The 25,300-nt window shown below is 31.2% G+C and overlaps 2 protein-coding genes across 9 annotated transcripts in view; both read right to left on the bottom strand.

Moving 5' to 3' along the window:
• The window catches only part of LOC133841172 (protein shisa-5), a 35,528-nt gene that overhangs the window by 8,465 nt on the left and 1,763 nt on the right, over positions 1-25,300 (bottom strand). Inside the window, exon 1 of one of the 8 annotated variants that reach the window (XM_062273492.1) lies at positions 24,972-25,116. The exons of 2 other annotated variants lie outside the window; for them this stretch is intronic. In XM_062273492.1, the coding sequence (XP_062129476.1) occupies positions 24,972-25,101 (130 nt within the window). In that variant the 5' untranslated portion in view covers positions 25,102-25,116. Of the gene's footprint in view, positions 1-1,635; positions 1,790-2,771; positions 2,995-3,718; positions 3,990-7,363; positions 7,497-9,335; positions 9,499-24,971; positions 25,117-25,300 lie in introns of those variants that run through there. 5 more of the 8 variants (XM_062273490.1, XM_062273498.1, XM_062273488.1 and 2 more) reach the window with 5 other exon arrangements.
• LOC133841174 (uncharacterized) lies at positions 10,315-11,494 on the bottom strand. Its single transcript, XM_062273503.1, has 2 exons — positions 11,240-11,494; positions 10,315-11,011 (listed from the first exon to the last, which is right to left on the bottom strand). Exons 1-2 carry the CDS (start codon positions 11,358-11,360, stop codon positions 10,830-10,832), a joined length of 303 nt encoding a protein of 100 aa, XP_062129487.1. The 5' UTR covers positions 11,361-11,494; the 3' UTR covers positions 10,315-10,829.

Genomic DNA, 25,300 nt, shown 5'->3' with positions numbered 1-25,300 from the left:
ATTCAAAATATACCATAGACGATAATGTACCAGATTGTCGGCCAAAGCCAATCAGACCCCTAGTAAGTAGGCGTTTTTGTCCATACTTCCATAATTATACCCGCTACCCATAGGGTAGAAGGGTATTATAAATTTGTTCCGGCAGGAAATGTATGTAACAGATAGAAGGAGGCATCTCCGACCCTAATAAGTATATATATTCTTGATCAGCATCAATACACGAGACGATCTAGTCATGTTGAAAGCATAAATCGAATTAAATCGATCGTTGCATATTTGGGATTAAACAGCACACACAACTTTGATTGATTAGCTATATTAACGTGTTAATAATAACTCATTTACCTCTTGGCTCTCTGTATTCATCAGTCTCAAACATACTTAAACAACAAAGTTCGAAGCCATAGCAGCAAACAACACAAGTGGCCACTGCATCATCCATCGAACTATCAATATTTATTACAAATTAATTTAAAATATTCATCCGAAACTGGACAAAACTCAACTTAGACTAAAGTCAACATTTGCTGTAGCTTCGCATTTAAACAATAAACTCAAGTACACTTTTAAATCTGCAAAAGCTTTAAAACTTGGGCGTTGACATTAAGTTTATTTCGAGTAATTATGAAGTTAAGCTAATAAATTGCCAATTGCGTTTGTTTTAACTGCACTTTTATGAAATTAGTTCGATCAGTTTATGTAGTTTGTATTCGTTATCATTTAAACAAAAAGGTATTTTTCCAGTTTATGTTATTCTATTCTCTTTCAAATACAACATCGCCTACCTAAACTGTGTTCTCAATCATTGAGCATGAACAACGCACATGGTTTGAGCGATATTCAAGCTTGAGTTCATCAGCGAACATGTTTGATCACTTGAAAGCAAAGTCCAACTTATGCGGGTGTTTGAGAGCACTCTGTGCTTTTTATTCTGAAGAATTATTGTACTCACTTCTTTCATCAAACATTTGAATATCCGAATTACATTGGCCATTTACAACATAATCGTAATCATAACTATTTCTTTCGTAGCAACACTTGCAACCGTAACGCACGATGACAGCAATTATAATAACATAAAATATGAAATAAAGACCGGCATGTCTAGTATCAAGCATTATTCAGCTCGTATTTTGCACTTCGAAGACAGAACAATGAATGCAGAAGAATAATGAAGAAAGCAGACTTGAAGTTCATTCGAATTATCGGAGTTACTTATAGAATGTATGGTATAAATAATCAGTAGAAGTTCATCAACTGTGACTACATATTTATTTAATGGGGGCAGCGTCTTGAATGACTTTGTTAAAATAAAAAACTTAGAATTTATAATAATACAAATCACAATGTGTTGCATATTTTTCGGTGGCAACGTTTGAGACGATGCTCACAAAAGAATGCTACAAAAATAGATACATTCCATAAAAAAGTTTCATCAAGCAAAACAATGATAAAAAACTTAGTGATAATTTAAATAAGAAATAAAGAAATAAAAAGCTCTGACTCAATTGGTGTTCTTTCAACATATCCGCTTTGTATAAAAAAGATCAAGCTTGGCCTGATCGAACATTTCAATTGTCTCCAACTCGCTGCGTATTTGAGCTCAAACATCGAACCGAACATTCACTCATTTACCTCTCCGCTCTCTATTAGTTGCAATAGTTCTTCCAGTAGTGGTTCGCGCTGGAGTCGAGTCACCACAACATTCTGCAATACTGCAACAACATTCCAGGCAATTGCAGCAAAGAGTTACGCCCTCCAAAGCATTTCCCATCTCAGAAAGAACCTACATAAATTTCACAATCAATTCAAATTCAATTTAGTCACCACTTTTTCCAAGAATTCATCCAAAATTGAACAAAATTTAGCGTACACCAAAATTCAGATGTGCGTCAGTTTCAAGCCAACACGTTATATGCGTATTAAGAACACGTTTGAACAACGCGACGCGACAACAACAACTGACAGCAAAATGCGACAAAGCTTAGCTCATTGCACCAAGTATGATCGCAACTTGAAAAGACAACATGTTGTATTGCAACATAAATTACCAAGGGGGAAATCTTAAAGAACGGATGAAAATTCTAATTACAAAATAATAACATAAAATCTTACAAGCTATATTCACAGAAGCTAATAGAGATTTCTTGTGGTAACTTAAAACACACACAAAAAAAAAGATATTTCTTAATACACCTGGCCCTCACTTAACACGGGGGTTACGTTCCTAGAAATCCTCGTGTTAAGCGAAGCATGGAATCAGTACAAAATAAGGGGTTACGTTCGCAAAATTCAAAATTGGAAGCAAAAAAATTTTTTTTTGTTTAAATTTGGTCTGTTTTTATTAAAGTTTCATACATTTGCTCAAAATTAACCAAAAGTTATTATGCATATGCCTTTAATAAGGGCATAATATTCATATTTTCAAAATTAAAAGTTGGTATTAAATTAAAAAAGTTGCTTCATATAATTAATTAACAGGTTAAACTTTATAGAAACTTAAAAATGTTAAAAAGTAAGATCATGTTTCTATTCATATTAAATTTGAAATGCATTTGGTGGCATTCATAGTAAAGACAGTTTGTTTCAACATGTTTCCTCTTTTGGAGGCTTCTTACCAAAAAAAATCGTGTTAGCACGAGATTTTTAGCGTGTTAAAAGGGGGATGGGAGCAAATTTGTAACCGAGTTCGTGCTAAAAGAGTCCGAGTTAAGAGAGGGCCAAGTGTAATTAGATTATAAATAAATAATAAATGCACAAAATATAGTTACAATCACAACAGCTCTGCTCTCTCTTCTGCCGACGCTTGAAGCAGACGCAGCAAATATTCAGGCAGCATACACAAAAAATGAAGACCATCACAAAAACAGCGAATACACTAAAAGATCCCTCGAAAGGATCAGAATTCTTTTTATGTTGAAATTTTTTGTAAAAATCCCCTTCATCGTAAACCGGAACTTGATCGAAAAGCTTTTGCATTTTGCCAGCTCACTTAAAAAAACACGTTTGATTATTGCGACGCGACAACACCAACTGAGTGCAAAATGCAATTGAGCTTAGCTCATAGCACAAACACTGATCGAAACGGGGAAAACAACAGACAACTTAGTGCAACGTGTCAGCAGCAAGTTGCAGAGGGGGAAATCTTGAATAATGATTAGAAATTCTAATTGAAAAATAATAAAATAAAACAAAATAAGTCGATTCACAAATGCTAATCAAACCATCAATCGCATCGAGTTTTGAATGACTTTATTGAAATAAACCATTTCGATTAGTAAGAAAACTACAGTCGAGTGTGCACGACTGCGAGATACCCGCTACTTATTTTCAATAAAAATAAAACAGTTCGGTATTTATTTTAAAATATGCCTAATTAATACTGTTGAAATGTGTCAAAGGATATATTTGGTATAATTGTATATTAATACATTAAAAATATACCATAGAGTGCAAAATATACCAGATTGACAGACAAAGCAACCAAGACAGCCGAACTAAACATTATTTATAGTGTCGAAGATGCCTCCTCCTCCCTGTTACATACATTCATTACATTAAAGCACATAGTTATAATACCCTTTAACCCTACGGGTAACAGGTATATCCCAATGCTTTTCGGTACCAACTACAAATACTCATATATGGGTAAGCATAATTTAGTAATGATTTGATAGATTAAAAATAAATAAAGCATGCAAAAAATATATATATTTACAATTGCAAAAGCTATGCCCACTCAGCTGGTGTTTTCTCAGCTGGCGACGCTTGTAGCAGAGGCAGCAACAATTCAAGCAGCAAGCACCAATAATGATGGCAAACACAAACAAGGCGAATCCACAAAAAAATCGATCGCCATTATCCCGCGGAAATGAATCAAAGAAATCATTAGAAGCCGTGGGATGCAGATTACCCCTGGGATCATTGAAAAGCGGAAAGTTGCCTTGATCGAACAATGTGATAGGCGTATGCATTGTGCGAGCAAGGCACTGAAAACACGTTTGAATATCGCGACGCGAGAACAGAAACTGAGAGCAAAATGCACTAAAGCTTAGAGCACTGCACATAAGAATGTTCGCAACGGGAAAAGCCCAGATAACCCAGAGAGCAATGCGTCAGCGGCAAGTTGTAACATAGAGGGGGAAATCTTAAAGAATTGTTGGAAATTTTAATTATTATTGTGTAATCGTAAAATAAATAAAATGTTGAATCACAGACTCAAACATACGGGAAGCTAATCAGTCAAGCAATCACATTTATTCATAATTAATACTAGAAATTCAATGCAATTAACAATCTATAACAACAACAGCAACAACAACACTTACTGGCCTGTCGAAAAAGCTGTGCATACATTTTCACCACAAAGCAACAGCGAATGAAATGAATGGTGGCCGCAATAAAGATGATAATCACCAGGAGCAAAACCAGTGGCAGAAATGCCAGAAAATCCATTGCAAAGGAAACACTTAATGAAAATTCGTCATCCGTTCAGTTCACAACGAAATCACAATTGCAAATGATTCTTTCGCAACGGCAAATGGTATTTACAACCTGAATTGCTCAAGAAATGTGAATAACAGTTGCACAAGGACCTGTTGCTGTCGTCTCCTGCATAAAGTGAAAAAAAACTATAGCACACTTTTCAGCTGCAATACATTACACAATTCTATGGCCTGAGACTGTCACTTGAAGTCGCTTCGTCTTGAAGCCTTGTCACCGACAGCTGAACACTCACACAAAAGAACCGATTAGAGTACTTTAATCAGTAATACCTGCCTTTTATTGTGCATGAATGAAAAGTATTATTCATTGCACAGCGGCAATTGTTAAGCAAACAGTTTGCGGAGTGCACTTCAAGTATTATGCAAACAAACCCTCATCGTAAAAAAAATCGTAATCATTATCAAAATACAATAAAATGAAATAATAAACCATGAAGTACGTAAATCATAGTGATAATAAAATCGAAGTAAATAAAAATGGTAAATAATGCAATTTTTGTGTACCATGTGAACAATAAGTAAAAGAAAATATTGTAGTACAATAATAAATAATTTTAAAAGTTCTAAGAAATGCCTGCATTACAAAATAAAGAACAAAGAAAATCACAGTCAGATATACCAAATGAAAATATACAAAAGAAGTACTAAAATATTCCGAAGATGTAACAATAAACTATGTCATCACATATTTAAATGAAATTCATTTGAATCAATTACATAGTGAACACATTTATTTGTTTATATAATATAAGAATATCAACAATACAATAAGTTGTTAAACTCTAACATAGATTCAACATTGATTTTTATTTGTAACAGTACAAAGCGTTGTAAACATTGTAAATAATTCCAGAGAGTTCTGTTGTGTAAAAACTGCATTCCATTTTCTTAAATACTAGAGTTTTTTGTATGGCATATATTGAGGTTTGTTTTAGATAAACAAGTTTATCAGTCTTCTATTGTTTTTGTTATTCGTTCAGGTATTGTTGTATATTTTATGTGGCAGTAATTGAGTGCACCAAAGCTTATAGTTTTAGCTATCTTTCTGACTTGAGATACCCTCAATTTAAATTAATTTGTTTAACAACATCGAATAGGTAATTTTTCAAAAGTATTCTAAGAATCCGCCTTTACTAAATCAGTTATACATTCCATACAGGATACGCCAGTTTCGACATCTGCAATAATTGTTAAACCATTAATGAAAAATCTCCAAAAAGGAGTTTGAATATCATGAAGGAATTAATTCTGTAATTCTCTTTGATTCACTTTTCGATAGTAGTTCACAATATTATTCCACATTAATTCATTGTTTATGAATTCATTGAAATCAGCCGCGATTTATTTAAAAATATATAAAATTATTTACTGCTCATATTTTCCTCTCTGGTTTTGTCGCCGCAACAATAACGACAACAAATCAGAATAAAAACAATAACAGCCGCTGAGCCGCCAACTATAAAAATAATGGAATTCGTTGAAAGATCCATTTTACAAATAAAAAATCGAACACGTTCGTCAAATTCAGGCTTGCAAATGCAACTGACAAAATTCAATTCTGAACCGAACAGAATAGAAATGAAATAAGCTATGCCAAATTAATTTGTAGCTGATGAAACTGGTTTTCCAAGTTAATTTGCAATTTTAATTTCGTAACAACAACAAAACGCAGCATATTCAAAGAAATTAGACAATTTCAATAACATCTTTTGCGTTGTTCTTAAAAATTGCATATGGAATTTTATACAAAACTTTTTTTCTCTTAATAATCTTATGTGATCTTTGATATTTAAAAGTAAAGAAAAGTAGTAAATTCAGCTTTCTGTTGCTATCTGTATTTCGCATTAAATTATGTTAGTTTTCTAGCTAAACAGAAATATTATCAGATCAGGCACGACCTCATACCGGATTTGGTATATAACATATATTTGTACATACGTATATAATATAATGTACTATTTCAGTGCATTTACATTTGATTATTGTTGAACATATATTTAAATGAAATTCATTTTAATTAATTTCATAGTGAGCTCTGACAATAAAAACAAGTTAAATATACCGAAAATACTGAAATATTCTGAGGGTGGTTTGGTATTTGGTATATTAATATACTATTTCAGCCCATTTATATTTGATCATTGTTAAACATATATTTAAATGAAATTCTTTTCAATTAATTACATAGTGAACACATTTATTTGTTTATATAATGCAACAATATCAGCAATAAGTTGTTAAACATTTGTTAAACTCTAACATTCATATTTTTTATTTTTAACAGTAACAACATGGTAAATAATTCCTGAGAATTAATTTTCTTAAAATACTAGAACTAAGGCATATACTGAGGTTTGTTAATTATTATTTTTTCCATCATAATACAGATAAACAAGTTTATCAGTCTTCTACTGTTTTTGTAATTCAATGAGGTAATGTTGTATATTTTAAGTGGAATTAATTGAGTGTACCAAACAGTTGGCTTAACTATGAATCAGCCGAGTTGTAAATCTATCTTTCTGGCTTTAAATTTAGAATACGATATTTAAACTAATTCATCATCGAAAAAGGCCATTTATATAAGTGTTCTAAGATTTTGAAATTTTTAGTAAAACGCCTATAAACTCCAGAAAGAATACGCCAGTTTCGATATCTGGAATAATTGTAAAAGTATTAATGCAAATACTCCAAAAAGGAGTTTCAATATCAGCATATATCTACGGCACATAATGGTATTAATTCTTTGGTTTCTCTTGGATTCACATTTTTCGACAGTAAATTACACTGTTATTGTCCATTTATTCATTGAGATCATACGCGATTTAATTAAAAAATATATATATTATAAAATTATTTACTGTCAATATTTTCCTCTCTGGCCTTTTTTCTACAAAAATAACAACAACAAAAAATGAGGATAAAACTAATTACAGACAATATGCTGCCAACTATAATGTAAATTGTTGCCGGTTCCATTTTAAAAAATAAAAATCGAACACGTTCGTCAAATTCAAGCTTGCAAATGCAACTGACTAAATTCAGTACTAGATCGCATTTGGTGTGAAAAGAATTTGAATAAGCTATATCTAAATAATTTGTATCTGATCAAACCGGTTTTCCCAGTTAATTTGCAATGTTTATTTTCGTATAACGAAAGTAACAAAACAAATGCAGCATATTCAAAGAAATTAGACAGTTTTAACGAGTGCCTTAAAATAAAATCTTTTGCGTTGTTCTCAAAAATTTCACATGAAATTTTTTATAAAACTAGTTTTATTTTTTAAAGCATTTTCTCTTAAAGTGAACTTTGATATTTAAGAGTATAGAAAAATAGTGAACCTCAGTTTCCTGTTACTATCTGTATTTTGATTTAATTTGTGTTTGTTGTCTAACTAAAAATAATTATTATCAGTGCAGCTATGACCTCATATATAAGTACTCTATATATATATGAATATACATATATGCATATAATAAATTATTCGAATGATGCTTTCACTATAAAAGCACATTTAACGCGTCACATAACTAAACATAGACAAAGCACAAAAGTTGATTAAAAGCATTCATAATTTTAACATCAAATATTCAATTCATTTAGGTTTAATATTTCTTATACTTTTAAGTATTTTTAGTTTAATAGTATTGCCATTTTTATGTGAGTTAAGTATAATATTAGCAATTATATTGAAAGAAATCTTTGGTGGATAGTATTTTTGTACTGTTTTATAGGCAAATTGTAAAATAATTTATAATTACATAATTTGCTTAGGAATATTTCATTTATCAAAAATGTTTGTCAATTTTTTAGTGAAGACTTCGATTAAAATTGAAATTCGGCTTAGCTCTTTTAAAAGAAAGCTTTGGCACATTTATGACATTATTAATAATAATTTGTCCTCAAACAATGCTTAAAAATAGCATTAAAAAATGTCTAAATATTATCTTTTATATTGTCGTGTAAATTTGTTGTCTTTGTTAATATTAATTCGTAGCTACGGACCTCCATTGGTCTATGTTTTGACTTCTACTGGAACTTGAAAATTCATTACTTTTCAATTTTTTACTTTTTTATTTAAATTCATTGTTAAGCGAAGCGAGAAGAGAAAACATTTTTGTAGAATCGATGGAGGTATTTCTATTCATCTTCCAGAATCCTAAACCGCATCTCCATCGGAGTTTCCACGCATGGCGCGAGCCAATCGCATCACACTCAAACCAGTGCGAATTGCTGTAAAAATGTTTTCATTTTTCATTGGAAATCAATTGTAGATGCAAAGTACGGCATGCAAATTATTCTATAGAAACTTCTTCACTGCATGAACATGAATTATTACTGAATTAATAGTTTGTATGACAAAGTAGTTTATGATGTCACTCGTAAACTAATACAAATTATAAAGTAACAAATTAACAATCGACAACAAAATATTTACGATAGTAACTAAACGTGGCAAAATAAACAAGTAAAATCGCTATAGGAATCGGGTTTGTAGAAAACTTTTAGATGCACAGCGAATCTAGTTAGGTAAAACATTTTAAACCCAACACGATACTGTAATTAACTGAGAGAAAATCCCATGAGAATGAATCATGTTAGTCAATATACAAATACATTTATTGAATAACATAAGAATATCACAATTAATCTCTAACAAGCCTCCAGCATCCAACAGATATTGAAATATCCAAAATCACAGTTCAAATCCTTGTTTTTAGACAACAGATTTTAATGCTGTAAAAATGTTGAATATGAAGTTAAATGGCAATTTTAGTATATCTATGAATTCGGCATTCAACAATGAATTTTAAAAATTATATATTACATACAATGTCCACCTCCATCAGCAATATATCGCTTCTCCTTCGATTTTGCACACTGATAAAAGCAGAAAATACACCAAACTATGTGTGCTATAAGAAAAATAAGCATGACTATGCCAAATGCAGCCTCAAAGATTTCGATGTCGATGTCCATGCTAAAACTGCACTTCAAATCTAACGAATTCTTTTGACCACGTTAGCTCAGCACGAGCAATCAAACACAACTGTTGCAATCTCAAATTGCAATTGATCAACAGGGGAAAATCCAAATACTATAGATCAGTTAGTCATAGCGATCGCAAGTTAATCTCAATGCATTTACAATGCTAATTTGTGCAGCGTCTTAGAGAGAAATAGAGAGAGAGCGAGAACAAAATAGCAAATACTCAGAAGTCATTCGAACTTTGTTACTACAGACTCATGGTAGAAAATGCAGCTCAGAAAATAACTTGTTTAACTGCTTTTCACAGAATTAATAATAATAATAATAATTCTAACACTTTCTGTATATGTTTTTCACAGAATAATAATAATAATTCTAATAATTTCTGTATCTGCTTTTCATAGAATTGTTAATAATAATAATTCTAATAATTCTTTCAAGCGATGTATGCTTAAGATTAACTTGTAACTTTATATTACACATCCAAGTTTATTAATTATAATAATAATATAATTTATTTTATATAAAATAAATTTATTTAAATAAAATTATATAAAATTTATATGTATATAAATAATTAAGGAATTATTGAGTATAATTTAAGTTAATAACTTTCAAATTTGAATACAAAAATTGTTGTTAATTTAAAAGTATGTAAAGTAAGAAAAACCTTTGATTAATTTAAAATTGTTGCAGTAACGTCTGAGACTATTGGGAGTCGTTAAATTTGCTTAAAGCAACTAATTTAAGCAAATTTAACAGCTAAATATTTTTAAACAAAATTCATCGAATTTTCAAATGCACTTTCAAGTCACGAAGAAATTCAGCAAATTGTGAAAACAATACAAAACTAGCTCCGAAAATTTGCGCATTAAAATGAATAAAAATCATACTAAAAACCTTTATTGAGAAGAAATTTCTACATATTCGAAAAAAAGTTTCAATATGTATTCTTTAAATTGAGCAGCACAAAAAATATATCAGTCAGCCTACAAAACATAGTTGAAATGTTTTTGACAACTATTTTAATAAAATATATGAATAGTTTTTATTGTTTATAGCACACGTGTTCAACACATGATAATTCCATTGCAATCTCTTTTGTTGAGCAAATTTATTAAGACTAAAATATTAATTTTCATTAATTCATTATTTGAGATGAATGTAAAACGATTTACGCTATATCCAAATTACTTATTTTATGTGTTTCTGAGCATTTACAAAAAATACAACTTAATCAGTCTTCTGTTTATATACGTTCAAGTATTGGCAAGTATTCTAGAGTGTTTACAAAATGACTCAATTTAAATTATTATGTTTTGATTTGATTCTCAGAGCTAAAAGCAATTGGAACCCATCGATGCACCATCACAGCCACAATCCGATGAAGCTGTGATAACTTCGGCTGCCACTTCTATAACAGACACCGCAAAATCAGCTTCGGCTTCATAGTAATCATTGTTGGAAGTATTCATAACATCGGCAGCTAACTCCAAAACTGTCAGAGCAGTGTCCGTTTCTGGAAGTATAATGACGATCTTCAGTGGAAACACTCCAATAAAGAGCTTGAAATTTCAAATATGCATATCTACGGCATCGTGGAGTCTTCTCTTTCACTTCTCGACACTTGCACTTTAATACAGAATTGGCACGCAATTATTGTTCTTTTTGTGACTTTCATATGTGTGAGATCAGCGGCAAACTGGTTTATTTAGAACAAAATAGATTTCAAATTATATTTATTTACTTTTGAGTTGTGGTGTTTCTTGGGTTTCACAGTCTTCACCACAAGCTGCACAACGATATACAAGGAATATCAAGAGCCAAAATAATAAGAGAACCAAAAAACATAGCGATATAGGTTCCATAATTGGAAAGTGTTAACAGATTTATCAAACACAACCGCTTAGCGCGAGTTATCAAAAGCAACTGATCATATTTTGAATATAAAAAATTCAGCAAATCGTCTGAATTCGTCATACCGGTTCAAAAGAATTTTTAGGAGAGAAATTTAAAATAAAAAATTGCAAATTGCTACAAAAGTTAATAAAACATTGGCTGATGGTTCTGATTTATTTGAGATATTTGAGTACCACAAAATGTTCGCTTTGACCTTGAAAATCCCAGACTTTTTAATGTTTTAATTGAGAAGAGACAAAAAAATATTAGAACAAACATAAAATAAGGGCATAAAAATGTGCCACGTACATGAGGAAAGAATTGTAAGAATTTCTTTCACCCAGAAAAAGGTGAGAGCAGTAAATGAGAGCTGGCAAGGAGTTCTCATTGAATGGTTCACTGCTTGTTTGTTCAAGCAGTGTTATGCGAATGCAAGCAGTGAAATTGCCAATTTAAAATAGTGTTATCAGTTATAAGCAGTTCATTATCTACATATATTGGCAATACCAAAACAAAATTGTATTATTATTAAAAAAATATGCGCCATGTGTTTAACTTAAGTCCTTCACGTGGGTCTCTAATTTTATTAATATTGTAATATTGTCCTCACACTCATTCTGTTTTTTCTTTAACAGTTTATGTTTTACTACAATAATAAAATTACATTTGAGTACAATAACAATAAATCAAATTCAAATGCGTTATTTAAAAATAACAATTTTTCATTCAGAATATTTTTCACTCTTACTTACTCTACTAGTAAACAAAAGCTTTGTTTTGAACACATACATATTTGAGTTGCATGTGAAATACTTTCTTGCGCTCAAATTACTTAGAATATTAGATTATTAATACATTCATATATTATTAAAACCACATAAAACTAGCAGAAACACGTATCCGATCCGATTGATACCCCATCACAGCGACAATCCGAGGGATCAATGCTGGGAAGCGAATCATTATCAAGTGCCACTTCGGCAACAGTCAAGACAACATCAGCAGCCACATTTTGGGTCTCAGGAGTCGGATCTATAAAAAGCGAATCTTCAATGTTGAAGTATTTACTTCAAGAAGAAATACTCGAGCGTAGTTACCTCTGGTGATTGATTCTAAATTACTTTTATCACCACTGGTATTTTAATAGATTCCTATAGTGATGGCTAATCACCTACCACATAGAAGCTATACAACGATTATGTGCGTTAGTAGTTTTAATGCCATAAGTCTGAAGCAGATAAGTTTCTAGTAGTTATTACTACTCCAATTAATTTTACTTATATTTGTTTATTTTTTTTTTTTATGATAATAAAGAGCTTTCATGCATATTCATTGGTGCAAAATCTGAAAGCCGGCCGTCAAGAAGTTCACATTGAATTATGCACTGCTTGTGAACACAAGCAGTTTTTTGCGGATGCAAGCAGTTAAATTGCCAATTCAAAATGCTTTTGAAGGTTCTTCCCCGTGAATATCCATTATCAAGAAGTTCATTATCTATATTGCAATATTTATACCAAGTACCTAAATCTATAAAGGTTATAGAAACTTGAAGCCACATAACAAATTATAAATATTATTAAAAAAAAAATTTTATAAATTATGTATATGAATAAAAAAGGGACCAATTCTTTGTTAAGTCCTTTACGTGTGTCTCTAATTTTAATTTTAGTTAATATTGTTTGTGGTGGTTACTTAACTTTACCACATATGTGAGTGGCACCTTTAATTTGGTACTCACACTCACTTGTTTTTTTTAATATATGATGTTTTGTTGCGATAATAAAACTATGTATATAAATAAAAACATTCTCAACACTATATTCATAATTTGACAGTTCATTTTGTTCGCTCAGAAAACTTTTCGCTTTTGCAAACAAAGCACAAAAATGGAAGATCTATTCATCGAAAAACGCATTTGAATTATGACCAATGATCATATTCATCATCACAATTTTTGCTATTATTTAAAAAGGCGAATCGTGTATGTTATTTGAGCATTATAAGCAATAGCAAACAACAATTTCTTTATCTGTGTCATATTCTTAGATTAACTGTATGCCGATAATGTAATTACTTTCGGTGAAGTGATTGTGTGCATCCGGTTTCATTTTTGGGTCAGTGGCTACTTTCTAAGTATTTGACGCATTTAGGTTTGAATGTGAAATTCTATTTTTTATTAAAAATACTTTGAATTATTCAATTGCGCCCTACACAATATAATTACTTAGACTATCAGAGCATTATTCCATAAAATACTATAAAAAAAACTAGCAGAAACACGCATCCGAACTGATAGAAGCCCCATCACAGCCACAATCCGAGGGATCAATGCTGGGAAGCGAATCATTATCAAGTGCCACATCGGCAACAGCCAAGACAACATCTGCAGCCACATTTTGGGACTGAGGAGTCGGATTTTCGGGGTCTATAAAAATGTAAACTTCTATGTTGAAGTGAACTTCTTAAGATATGTGTGAAAGTAAATTATTTACCTCTGATTGGTGATTCTGAATCACTTTCATCACCACATTTAACACAAGAATAGGTGGAAAGTCCTACAGCGAATATTCCAATAAGAGAGCACACAACAATCAATGCTGGTTCCATGCTTTTTTCTCTAACTGATCAATTCAATTTAACGTAAACAACTGCACAACACGAGCATGCTAAAGAAACTGGTACTTTAATAGAATTTCATTGAATCCCCTAACTTGATGACTAATCACCAATCACATAAAAGTTATACAACGATTATGTGCGATTGTAGTTTTATTGTCATAACTATGAAGCAGATAAATCTGTATTAGTAATTACTACAATTTATTTTATTCTATTTTATATTGTTTTTTTTTTTTCATGACAATAACAGGTTTCATTGATATTCATTAATGCAAGAAAAACAACAAAGAAACCCACAACAAGTATTTATAATAACATCCAACTGATCGATCGAAAACAAACTTACAAAACTTCTAACTTTTAAATACTCAAACTAATAAAGTTTTAGGCTGAATAGTAGACAGAGAAAATAAACACAAAATTTGTATAGTAATTGTTTCAAGTGTTTTGATTCCTTAGTTATTTAAATATACAAATGTAGCTTTTATTTAAGCACATTTCAAACTTTTTTGTAGATGTTAGTTTGAGGAATCAAGAGAAACTATGAAATCACAATTCTCATATATACAATTCAAAAATAATTATAAGTAAATGAATTATTGAGCATAACTTTGATGCAACTTACACTTTTTGGTATTAGGTGCACATAAACATTTTCCACAAAAAAAAAGATTACAATAATTATAGTAATGTATAGAAAAACAATTACGGATTCCATATTTCGAATACTATCTGAGATCTTTTCAAAACTTTCGCACAGTATGAGCTTGAAAAAGTAACTAAAAAAATAAATTAGCTTGTGAAAGCAAGTAAAATAAAGTAGAATCGCATTTTAATGACTCAAAGAATTATTCACCACTTTTCGTCAAAATCTTATTTATAAAAAAAACCAATGTGTATCCAGGCAGTACATAATTAGCGATAACAAAACGACGAATACTCTTCGAGGAAGTAAAATTTGAATCCACAATTTAATGCTTATAAAATCATCAAAAATATGCTAAATCAGAAATAAATTTAACATGTTATTTTGTACAGGCTGCTCTCGGTGTTTTATTACATTTTATAATATTCTTTAAACCGAAGATGTAAATATATACCGAAACTTTAATCATCTCTTAGTAAATAATTATTACAGTCATTTGAATATCGTTCTATTCGAGAATTTCTAATGATGCATTCACCAAAACAGTCGCAATCTGTGAAATTGTTCGAGCTGAGAATCCACAATTGAATTTCGTATTCATTTTTGGAAGAATGAATATAAGTTCAGTATTTAACCTTTTCTAGCAAACACTTTATTACCACCTTCAGTACATTTTGCAATAGAATTCCTGTTGCAAAGTCCGCAAGAAAGTTATTTCTGGACACATGTCCTTCAATTGATCGATCTAGCATCAAACATCAGAATTCTATGAACTTAAAATAGCCACTGATATCGGAGTCGTATTCATAGAATCAAACTATGTATGACGACTATTGCTCTTATACTGCGTCATTGATAATAATTACTGTTATCATTTATATTTGTGGAAAATATTTATGTGCACCTAATACAAAAGAGTGTAAGTTGCATTAAAGTAATACTAAGTATTTAGTTTATTTATAATTATTATTAAATTATTCTCAATTGTATATATAAGAATTATGATTTCATAGTTTCTTTTGATGCCTCAAACTAACATTTACAAAAAATTCGGAATGTGCGTAAAAAAGCTACATTTTTAATTAACAGTTTCTTGAATTTAACGTCATTACAAAATGTAAGTTTCTCGAAAGCGCAATACGCACACATAAAATAGGTTTAGTCTTCTTGAATAATTGGAGAAATTTTAATCCTTTCGCAGCACATTTTTGGATTCTGAATTCGGGAGTATGAAAAAATTATAGAAATATTTTTAATAGAATCTACTTAATTTGAATTCAAAAACACTACACAATTTCATTCCATGTATTCAAACTGCTGCCAAAATGGATTTTATTACATTTTACATTTCCCACATTAGTTACTCGTATAAATTTAACAGCGATACATTGTTCAAAATACTCGTATCCATCTTCCAGGCTGTGTGTATTATAAATTTCACAGCGATACTTTATTTAGAGAACCATCTTCCAAACTTTAAAGTAGCCCTTTCAATAAAGGTAGCTCTCTGAGAGAGAACGAAAATTTTATTAGTCATAAAGAAATAAATTGGTGGCTGATTCTATATTACCTATTTGTCGTGCAATACAACAACCAACCATTCCAATTGCAATCACCACAATAACCGTACAAATTACAGCACAAATTAAAGCACAAATTACAACATCCACCATTTTTATTATCCACGAAGATCTCGAACGTCTTAACGCTTCAACCTTTAAAAAGGAATTGACAGAGGTGCATTGCTACTAGCATTATAAGAAGGCTATTTTACCAACTTAACTGCATTAGTAATCGGATGCATTTTTATCTTAATGACCTTGAATACAGTGTAACTTTTTATATTCCAATATTATCAATATAATTGAATCAGAATTCTTTTTTTAGTACAAAATTTGAGGAATCGAACACTTTAGTTACAATCTTCTATATTACATCCAGTTAATCAACCAAGATAAGATACAAATAATGATTAAAAAGTATTCCTGATTCTATTCTACAATTTAATATTCTTATGAAATTCACTAAAAAGAGTCAGTAAGGTTCTTTGTCATTATTAAACTAGTTCTCAATGATCACACGACAGCTAAGTAAATATTCTGTTAAAAATATCAATGTACGCATATCAATATAAATAACTAATATTAACTAATATAACTAATATTAACAGTGCATTTACATTAACATCTGCACTGCACACAATTATGTAAACTAACATTTATTAATATAGTCGCGAATAAATAGTCAAAGCAACACGAGGTGTTTTATTTTCACGCTTCCGCCAAGACTTTCCTAACGAACTAATTCGTCCAATATATTCAATCTAATGCAGTTGTAAACGAAAGAAAAAAAAACAAAAGAAATGTGGTAAAGAGATAATGATTTATTAACTACATAAATCAACTAACAGGTTTCGATAAAATAGATTTTGGGTCTCTGTCTTCGCTTTTCGAGGGCGTGGCGTATAAGGATCGTGATAATGCCAACGAGCACGACGACAAACAGACAGATCAGCACAATTGTCGAGATTTCCAGGTCCAGATCGGTGGGTTCATGTGCCATTTTGTGTTTGTAATTGTTATTTATTACTACGATTTAGTATTGTTTACAAACTATAAATTCGAGCGATATTCATTTGATTAAGTAAATATAATTCACTTTTTCCCGTGTGACTTCGCGATGTGCATTTCTTTGGCGTTTGGCGGTAAATGATTCGCAAGATGTCCGATTTCTGGTTTAAAACTTATTTCGGATGTGGCTTTGAATAAAGAGTACATTTTGCAATAGAATAGACGAGAATTCCTGTTGCAAAGTCCGCAAGAAAGTTATTTCTGAACACATGTCCTTCAATTGATTGATCTATCATCAAACATAAGAATTCTATAACTTAAAATAGCCACTGATATCGGAGTCGTATTCATAGAATCAAACTATGACGACTATTGCTCTTATGCTTGCTTATACTGCGTCATTGAAAATAATTACTCTTATCTGTTATATTTGTGGAAAATATGTATGTGCACCTAATACAAAAAAAGTGTAAGTTGCATCAAAGTTACACTCAGTAATTCATTTATTTATGATTATTATTAAATTATTCGCAATTGTATATATAAGAATTATGATTTCATAGTTTCTCTTAATTCCTCAAACTAACATCTACAAAAAGTTTGAAATGTGCTTAAATAAAAACTACATTTTTCATTAACAGTTTCTTGAATTATCCTCTACAAAAAAAATTTAGTTTCTCGAAAGCGAAATACGTACACACAAAATAAGTTTAATTAAGTTTAAGTCTTCTTAATTATTGGAGAAATTTAAATGCTGTCGCAGCACATTTTTGGATTCTGAATTCGGATTCTAGCATAAGAAAATCTTTTTTGGGGAGTATGAAAATATTATACAAATATTTTTATTGGCATCTATTGGATTTGTAAACAAAACACTCATAATAAATATATCACGTCATTCCGCAAATAAAAATTTCATTAAATGTATTGCAACTGCTGTCGAGATGGATTTTATTACATTTTACATTTCTCACATAAGTTATAAATTTAACAGCGATACTTTGTTTAAAAGATCCATCTTTTACGCTGTGTGTATTTTAAATTTCACAGCGAAACTTTGTTTAGGAGAACCATCTCCTCAGCTGTGATATTCTAGCCCTTCGGACTTGAAAATCACCAGCAACTGCAAAACCTCTTCCATTCTCAGTCGCTTGGGCTGAGAGTCCAGCACGACCGCCAAATTCACTATCCATTTCTGTGAAAAAATGATTAGAAGTAAAGAGGTAAATTGCACCAACTAAAATTAGTAGCTGATTCTATATTACTTATTGCTTGAACATGTGCAACAAAAACTCCAATTGCAAGCATTGCAACCAGCGTATACATTACAACAGGCAGCATTTTTAGTAACCTCGAAAATATTAATCCCGAACACGTCTGAACGCTTCAACCTTTAAAAAGGAACTGACAAAGGTGCATTGCTACTAGCATGATAAGAAGGCTATTTTACCAACTTAACCGCATTATTAACCGGATGCATTTTTAATCTTAATGACCAGTGTAACTTTTTATATTCCTATAATATCAAAACAATTGAATCAGAATTCTTTTTTTAGTACAAAATTCGAACAATCGAACACTTCACTTACAACCAAATAATGATTAAAACAAAGCACAATATTAAACAAGTAAGAAAGCTACAAATAAGTATGATGGATTGTGAAATACCCGCCACCTATTTTCAATAAAATCAAAACAGTCCGGTATTGTTCTTAAAATACAGCGAAAGCTTTATTCAGTATATCGAAATACTATTAAATTCCCAATCTACCATTCAGCCCAAAATATACCAGATTGTTAACCAAAGCCACTAAGACCCGACACAAACTGTAAACTATGATATTAATTGATCGCTCTACACATGTTCTGAAGATGTTATTGAATGTCCCAAGAGCTAACTTTAAAATTACTATTTGAATTCGATTCTTCTGATATGCAGGAGCAGCAGTGGGCTTGGGGCCATGGCCAGACGGACATGGCTACAAGTATATCGACTCCTTTTGCCTATTGCATTTGCTGAAGTCATAAAGTTATTGAACTCTTCTAGCCTATTGCTAGCGGGTATATAAAAATATTCCTGATTTTATTATACTATTTGAGTCTAAAATGAGTCAGTAAGGTTCTTTGTCATTATTAAATACGTTCTCAACGATCACATGACAGTTTAGCAAATATTCAATCTAATCCACTTGTAAACGAAAGAAAAAAAACAAACGAAATGTGGTAAAGAGATAATGATTTATTAACTACATAAACAACTAACAACTAACAGTTTTCGAGAAAATAGATTTTGGGTCTCTGTCTTCGTTTTTCGAGGGCGTGGCGTATAAGGATCGTGATAATGCCAACGAGCACGACGACAAACAGACAGATCAGCACAATTGTCGGGATTTCCAGGTCCAGATCGGTGGGTTCATGTGCCATTTTGTGTTTGGAATTGTTATTTATTACTTGTTATGGCAAACTACGATTTAGTAATGTTTACAAACTATAAATTCGAGCGATATTCATTTGATTAAAAATAAAGTAAATATAATTCACTTTTTCCCGTGTGACTTCGCGATGTGCATTTCTTTGGCGTTTGGCGGTAAATGATTCGCAAGATGTCCGATTTCTGGTTTACAACTTATTTCGGATGTGGCTTCGAATACATTTTGCAATAGAATAGACGAGAATTCCTGTTGCAAAGTCCGCAAGAAAGTTATTTCTGGACACATGTCCTTCAATTGATCGATCTTAAAATAGCCACTGATATCGGAGTCGTATTAATAGAATCAATTCCTCAAACTAACATCTACAAAAAGTTTGAAATGTGCTTAAATAAAAGCTAAATTTTTGATTAACAGTTTCTTGAATTTAACCTCTCTAAAAAATTTAAGTTTCTCGAAAGCGAAATACGTACACACAAAATAAGTTTAGTCTTCTTAATTATTGGAGAAATTCAAATGCTGTCGCAGCACATTTTTGGATTCTGAATTCGGATTCTAGCATAAGAAAATCTTTTTTGGGGAGTATGAAAATATTATAGAAATATTTTTATTGGCATCTATTGGATTTGTAAACAAAACACTCATAATAAATATATCACGTCATTCCGCAAATAAAAATTTCATTAAATGTATTGCAACTGCTGTCGAGATGGATTTTATTACATTTTACATTTCTCACATAAGTTATAAATTTAATAGTGATACTTTGTTTAAAAGATCCATCTTTTAAATTTCACAGCGAAACTTTGGTTAGAAGAACAATTCTTTGGGATGTGATATTCTAGCCCTTCGGACTTGAAAATCACCAGCAACTACAACTCCTCTTCTATTTTCAGTCGCTTGGGCTGGGAGTGCAGCATGTCCGACAAATTCACTATCCATTTCTGTGAAAAAATGATTTTCACTATCCATTTCTGTGAAAAAATGATTAGAAGTATTAAAGAAGTAATTTGCACCAACTAAAATTGGTGGGTGATTCTATATTACCTAATGATTGAGCTTTTGAAGTCAATACACCAATAACTCCAATTGCAAACATTGCAGCAAGCGTTATAACAGCCAGCATTTTTATTATCCTCGAAGATCTCAAACGTCTGAACGCTTCAACCTTTAAAAAGGAACTGACAGAGGTGCATTGCTACTAGCATGACAAGAAGGCTATCTTACCAACTTAACCGCATTATTAACCGGATGCATTTTTAATCTTAATGACCAGTGTAACTTTTTATATTCCTATAATATCAAAACAATTGAATCAGAATTCTTTTTTTAGTACAAAATTCGAGTAATCGAACACCTTAGTTGCAATCTTGTATATTACATCCAGTTAACTAACCAAGATAAGACACAAATAATGACAAAAACAAAGCACAATATTAAACAAGTAAGAAAGCTATAATCAAGTATGCTTGACTGCTTATTTAAAATCAAAACCGTGCGGTATTATTTTGAAATTACTCCAAACTAATAAACCAAACTTTTACAATTCTTATCTGATCGCAACCAAATATTCTATAGTTATTATTTTAGCTCAGAGAAGCTGGGTCCAGTGATTTGAGATATTAAAAAAAAAATTGGTGCCCATTGCTTTAAATCGTTTGCCCATGTTTGCCCAGGAACAATTTTTTTTTTGCCCACCCTTAGTTTCAAAATTATGAAAAAAAAATTTTTTTCGAAAATTCAAAAAAATTTTTTTTCAAAATTTTTTTACGGAAATCGCTTTAAAATCGTTTGCCCATGTTTGCCCATCTTTTAGTTATTCAAAAAACAATTTTCGTTTTCAAAATTTTGAATTTTAAAAAATTTTGACATTTTTTCGCCATGAATGACTCAAACTCGATAGTCCAAACCTCGAAATTATGAAAACTAAAGCTCTACAACGGTAGCCTCAAGTGTTTTCAAGTCTGCCCATATCTCAGATTTTCAAAATTTTGAAAAATTTGAAGGTTTTCAACTTTTTTGATTGCTCATACAAATTCATCGTTTGCCCAAGTTTCAAAGTCTCAAATTTTTGCCAAATTTCAAAATTTTTCAAATTTTTTTGATTTTTTCAGACTGCCCATTCGCTATTTTCGATTGCCCACCCTTTAGAATTTCAAAATTTTGCCGAATTCCAAAAATTTTCATACTTTTTTGATTTCAGCCTATGGCCCATACAAATTCATCGTTTGCCCAATTTTCAAAGTCTCAAATTTTGCCAAATTTCAAAATTCTTCAAATTTTTTTACTTTTTCAGACTGCCCATTCACTATTTTCCTTTGCCCACCCTTTAGAATTTCAAAATTTTGCCGAATTCCAAAAATTTTCATACTTTTTTGATTTTAGCCTATGGCCCATACAAATTCATTGTTTGCCCAATTTTCAAAGTCTCAAATTTTTGCCAAATTTCAAAATTTTTCAAATTTTTTTGACTTTTTCAGACTGCCCATTCGCTATTTTCGTTTGTCCACCCTTTAGAATTTCAAAATTTTGCTTTATTTAAAAAATTTTCATACTTTTTTGATTTTAGCGACTTCTGGAGGTTAGCAGTCCTGGAAAAATGATCGCCGATAAAAAATTTCGCACGATTGAAGAGGTTATCACTGAAATTAAAGCCTATTTTGAGGCAAAAAATAAATCGTTCTAAAAGATTTATATTGAAATGTTACAGCGGCTCTGGAATGATTGCGATGCTCTTGATAAAGATTAAGTTGATGAGTAACGCCAATTTTGTTCCAAAAAAAGCAAGTTTTTTTTTTTAGGCCCGGGACTTTTCAGCCCATGTGTTATTTTCAATGAAATCAAAACAGTCTGGTATTGGTCTTAGTATACAGCGAAAGCGTTATTCAGTATATCGAAATACTATTAAATTCCCAATCTACCATTCAGCCCAAAATATACCAGATTGTTAACCAAAGCCACTAAGACCCGACACAAACTGTAAACTATGATATTAATTGATCGCTCTACACATGTTCTGAAGATGTTATTGAATGTCCCAAGAGCTAACTTTAAAATTACTCTTCGAATTCGATTCTTCTGATATGCAGGAGCAGCAGTGGGCTTGGTAAATATACAACAACAACAAATTGCTCTTCGTGCTGTCGAAAATTATAATTCTATCTATTATAGGCTCTGAGATCTATGTGTTCATATCGACAGACAGGCAGACGGACATGGCTATTTCGACTCCTTTTGCCTGTTGCATTTGCTGAAGTCATAAAGTCATCCTACTCTTCTATTCTATTGCTAGCGGGTATATAAAAGTATTCTTGATTCCATTATATTAATATACCTATGAAATGAACTAATATGAGTCAATAAGGTTCTTCGTTATTTAAGGTTCTTTGTCTTATGATCACAAGACAGTTAAGCAAACATTCAACCTAATCCACTTGTAAACGAAAGAAAAAAACAAAAGAAATGTGGTAGAGATAATGATTTATTAACTACATAAATCAACTAACAGTTTTCGATCAAATAGATTTTTGGTCTCTGTCTTCGCTTTTCGAGGGCGTGGCGTATAAGGATCGTGATAATGCCAACGAGCACGACGACAAACAGACAGATCAGCACAATTGTCGAGATTTCCAAGTCCAGATCTGTGGGTTCATGTGCCATTTTGTGTTTGTAATTGTTATTTATTACTACGATTTAGTATTGTTTACAAACTATAAATTCGAGCGATATTCATTTGATTAAGTAAAGATAATTCACTTTTTCCCGTGCGACTTCGCGATGTGCATTTCTTTGGCGTTTGGCGGTAAATGATTCGCAAGATGACCGATTTCTTGCTTGAAACTTATTTTGGATGTAGCTTTGAATAAATATATGAATATGATAAGATATGAGAGCGGGCCTTTAGCTTGCGACGTCACTAAATCGAGTGCTCGCCCTGATTATACAATTGCGAATTAACCCAATACGCAGTAGCCTTATAAAAAGTCGCAAAGTGGACCCAAAATTTACAACTAGGTTTGTGCGTCAATCGATTTCAGATTTCTTGTTGCGGTTTCTTTTACGTTCGTTAACTTGTTGTTGGCCAATTAGGTTCCCTAATGGAATCTGCTTAAGCCCAATTGATACTGTCGAGTATCGCCAGTGATAATCTTTATGTGGTTCAATGTCTGCTGACGTCAGCAATGATTAACGAGCACATTATTCAATTACACGTATCACGATCTTGTCCCCCCCCAAATCAGACTCTGGCAAAAATACAGACGTGTGATGATGTTTTAATCAGCTTAAGGTAAGTTCCATGGAAACTCCAGAAAGAAATAAACATTGCTCCATATAGAACTTCAAAATTTACGGTCGGCAAAAATAAATCAAAGTAAAAAAAGAAAATAAACAAAAAAAGAAATATGACAGTACAACAAAGTCTAAATACCCTGCCAAAGTGAGGGTAAGTTTTGTCTTAGAAGTGAAGATTCATTTAAGTTTAAAAAATAAGAAGTAGAAGTTCAATTTAAAGAAAAACTTAAATTGAATAGGTTCGGTCAAATCTTCGCCTTGCTAAATTTAAAAGACATAAAAAAGATTCTGAAAATTTAAAGTATAAAATAAAGAATTTCGCCATGTAACAACATCAGTGAAAGCCTAAAGATTGAAATAAAAATAAATCTTAAATTACAATTAAAATTAAAACATTCCTCTTAATATATAAATGTAAAAAAGTATTCATTCATCGGTTCAAGTATACTTAATACTTATTAAATTTATAATGTCTGATATATAGTACAGAAGTTCAAAGACATCAGAAGTATCAGAAAAATCAAAATGAATTATATTGTCAGTTACTCAATTAAAACATTTTCGCACTGCTGAAAACAAGTTTATCACAAATTATATTAGCTCAATCGAATTTCACAAATTTCCAACGAAAAATGTCAAGTTTAAATTTTACTTTTTGAGTTATTATTTTGCATTTAATTTTATCTCTTCGCTAAACACTTGATTATAAGCGCCATTAATTTGAAAGAAATCTTCAAAATGTGCTTGACGTCGGTGCAAACAATCTAAACGAAGTATGTCAAATTTCAATATGCGAACAAAGTTGGCCGAATTTCAATAGAAGCACTCACAATAATCATCACAATGCCCACCACAATGCCAATGCAAATGACACAAATAATTTGTGCCTCTTCAAATTGCAATTGATTAGATAGAAATACATAACAAATCGTCTACTCTATCTGAGGACATCTTATCAAGGGAAAGTTTGTAGTACAATTGTCCATTGATTATCAATTTTTTTTTTATATAGGTTCCACTCACAGCTGTTGATCACTGTAGCCGTCTGCAATCGCAGTCTACGCACTTGTAATATACGTAAAATCGTAAACAGCGCAAAAACACAAAATATCACTAAGATTGGTATCCAAACAGCGCAATATAGATAAACCATATTGAATGGAATTTCACGAAGGGCTTTGAAATGTTCGAAAGTCTGATGACTACTGAAAGTTGTTTCACAAAAATTATATCGTGTTTGTTCTTTGATAATTATATCAAAATGCGCTATCAACAGCATGGGATATTGGCATTCATATAAATCATACGAAATCTTTAATCTTTATCTTTAAATATAATTTAAAACTTAAATT

This window comes from Drosophila sulfurigaster, chromosome 3, assembly GCF_023558435.1.
Source record: "Drosophila sulfurigaster albostrigata strain 15112-1811.04 chromosome 3, ASM2355843v2, whole genome shotgun sequence".
NCBI lineage: Eukaryota > Metazoa > Arthropoda > Insecta > Diptera > Drosophilidae > Drosophila > Drosophila sulfurigaster.
Note: the sequence above shows the minus strand (reverse complement) of the source record. Positions and strands in the feature narration are given on the sequence as shown.